The sequence below is a fragment of the Monomorium pharaonis genome, chromosome 4, assembly GCF_013373865.1.
Source record: "Monomorium pharaonis isolate MP-MQ-018 chromosome 4, ASM1337386v2, whole genome shotgun sequence".
In the NCBI taxonomy this organism is placed as follows: domain Eukaryota; kingdom Metazoa; phylum Arthropoda; class Insecta; order Hymenoptera; family Formicidae; genus Monomorium; species Monomorium pharaonis.
In genome coordinates this window covers 17,624,182-17,627,226 of record NC_050470.1, presented here as the reverse complement: position 1 = coordinate 17,627,226, position 3,045 = coordinate 17,624,182, and the positions used below count along the sequence as shown (strand labels likewise).

The 3,045-nt window shown below is 33.9% G+C and overlaps 1 protein-coding gene across 1 annotated transcript; it reads left to right on the top strand.

The window, feature by feature from the left end:
* The first annotated feature begins 1,399 nt into the window (after positions 1-1,399).
* On the top strand, positions 1,400-2,722 carry LOC118645360. The gene is made up of 3 exons (XM_036286235.1): positions 1,400-1,640; positions 1,746-1,981; positions 2,156-2,722. The coding sequence occupies exons 1-3, from the start codon at positions 1,400-1,402 to the stop codon at positions 2,720-2,722; spliced, it is 1,044 nt and encodes a 347-aa protein (XP_036142128.1).
* Positions 2,723-3,045: the final 323 nt, after the last annotated feature.

The following is a 3,045-nucleotide window of genomic DNA, read 5'->3' as shown; positions in this document are numbered from 1 at the left end:
TTTACGTAAAATAATCTATTAATTATACGATCTTATTATATGATCTAATATATGAATGGAACTTAAATAAAACAATCAATTTTATGTTTACACGATAAAAAATGAGGTTAAGCGGCTTGTTTAAAAAATGTAGCGTCATAACTGTTTTAATATTTTCTATGTGTAATTTTATTTGTCTTAGGAAATTTATGAAAACTCTAATACAACAGTACCAACAAAAACAAATTTATTAGAAAAAAGTGATATACCGCCTAAGCGATTGAAATATAATAATAGTATTAAAAACTCTTTTAATAAGATTGAAGCCTATAAAGGTATATATATTATTTTACATCTTACTTATTACTTACATATTACTTATTGTTAGTGTAATTAAAAGAAAATTGTTTATGCTGAAAATGATAGTATTAATTCCTAATTATTTTTTATATTAGATGGTGGAATTCGTAATACCGAACTTAACAATGCACTAATGTTCATGATTACTAAAGATCATATGCCACTCATGACTCCAGATAGACCAGGGTTTTAATATTTTATAAAACATGCGTTACCCCTTTATAAATTACCATGTCGTAAAACATTAACTAAAATGTTGCAAGATAAATATGAAGCATTTGCTCAAAAAATTAAATGTATTATTGTTTGAGAATTAGTGAAGTTTTCACTAGTTCTCGCCCCGTCAGGTGGCAGCATCCATCGATCACCGAGCGCATGGATCGAAAAACGCCGACAGCGCACGGTAGCGCTGGCGGTCACTTTCAGTTACTACTCTCTAGTGCTCATGGTCCCGGCCTAGTGTGTATACGCAGCTCAGATAGAATAGTAAATCGAGTGAATCTAGTAATTATGAGAATTGATCAGGGATTCTAGTGCTCATCTCGTCCAACTCATCTCAGCCACGTTCGCCTAAGGAGGAAACGTAGCAGACAACTCCGGTGCATCAACAAGGACCTTCTCATCGCTCAGCACGCGCAGCGCGCGCCGGCGCCACGTGCTCAACACGGCTCACGGGCATCCTCACATTAAGGTGATAGATTAATAAAATTGACTCACGCAAGTGCTCATCGGACAGTAAGTTAGCATACAGGACTCAACGTGTATCCTAGTGTGATTAAAATGACATTCTGTGATATAGCATGACGATAGCCACAGACATCTCCGCATTTCGTGCTGTAATTTATTAGTAAAATAAATTGTATTAATATCTGACTCCACGACGCTCTTTCTCACCCTCGTGAACATCCACAGGGCATAACCGCGAGCTCACGCGAGCATTTCGCGAACAATTATTAAGGAATTAGAATCTTATTGTCTCACAACTGATATATGGACTTGTACTCAAACAACGATAAGTTATCTTGGATTGACTTTGCATTATTATAAAAATGGAAACAACATGCAATCTATTACAATCGGGGTACACGCACTCAGTGAGAGTCACACTGCTGCCTACATAAGTACTATTATTTTAGAAATCTGTGGTCAGTGGGGCATTGAAGTAAATAAAGTATCCGTTATTGTAACAGATAATGCTGAAAACATAGTTAAAGCGGCAAAAGACACATTCGGCAGAGCTAAGCATCTTCCTTGTTTTGCGCACACCATAAATCTTCTGGCACATGATGTACTTGGCACACGTAAAGTTAACGGTGTCACAATTGATAACGTTGAAGGAATTCCAACACTCTTAAATAAAGTAAAAAATATTATTACATTTTTTAAAAGAAGTGTTAATGCATCAGATTCTTTGAAGAAACTTCAATATGAAAGAGGTAAAACTGAAGGATCAGCTTTAAGATTAATTCAAGATGTTAGCACGAGATGGAACTCGACTTATATTTCACTAATGCGATTTTGTCAACTTTCCGATGAAATTGGTATCACACTTTTGAAGCATTCTGATTCGCCAAACATGCTTACTAGAGCAGAGTTAAACGAAGTTAAAGTTATTTGTAAATTACTAGCACCACTTTATAAAGTGACAGAAGAATTATCGGCTGAAAAAACGCTCTAAAAATCTAAAGTAATACCAAAATACCAAAAATCTAAAGTAATACCATTACTCAGCCTCACGCAAAATGTATGTAATTTAATTTAATTTATTTGTTTTACATGTTCTTGCATATACTCAATGTTTTTTGTTTTTTTATAGAGAATTGCTTCGATTGAGGTTTACGAAGAAACAATAATAGCTAAAAAAATAAAAGATCATTTGCTGTTACAATTTGGTATAAGATTCGGTAATGTAGAAAGAGTTCGACCATTAGCATTAGCTACTATATTAGATCCGCGTTTTAAAAAACTTTATTTTAAAAAACCACTGGCAGTTGCGGAAGCAATTAATATTTTATGTAAGGAAATAAACATAATTCGCCAAAATGTGCAAAGCACAACTTCTTCGACTCAATATTTTGACAATAATCAACATTCTTCAAATAACGAAAATGAAGATTTATGGATTGATCACGATGTTCTTATAACTAAAAACTTTGTTTCGCAAGAAGAAGAAGAAATTGAAGGTATTTCAATAGAACTGCGTCAATTTTTAAATTTGCCTGTAGTAAATCAAACAAGTAATCCTTATGAAATATGGGATACTTTGAAATCTCAGTTTCCAAATATACATAAGATAGCAATAGGGCATCTTTCAATAGTAGCTACCTCAGTACCTGCAGAAAGACTATTTTCAAAGACAGGACTTGTTGCCACCGATATGTGAAATAGATTAACAGGATCTAACTTGTCAATGCTAATTTTTCTTTCATCAATAGATGAAACATTATGGGCATAATAACAGAGCTTATTTACATAAGTTTTGTTCGTTTTGTCTGTTGTGGGTCTAACTCGGAGCAAACCCAAGCAGACCAATGCACTCTAATAGGTTAATTCTGATGACGCCCTTATTAGAGTGCGTTAATCTGCTTGGGTTTTCTCCGAGTAGACCAAGAACAGACAAAATGAACAATACTATCATAAATACCGTGTTTCTCTTTTTTATTACTATTATATTATTACGCGTAATAATCATATTTTTAAGTGGAC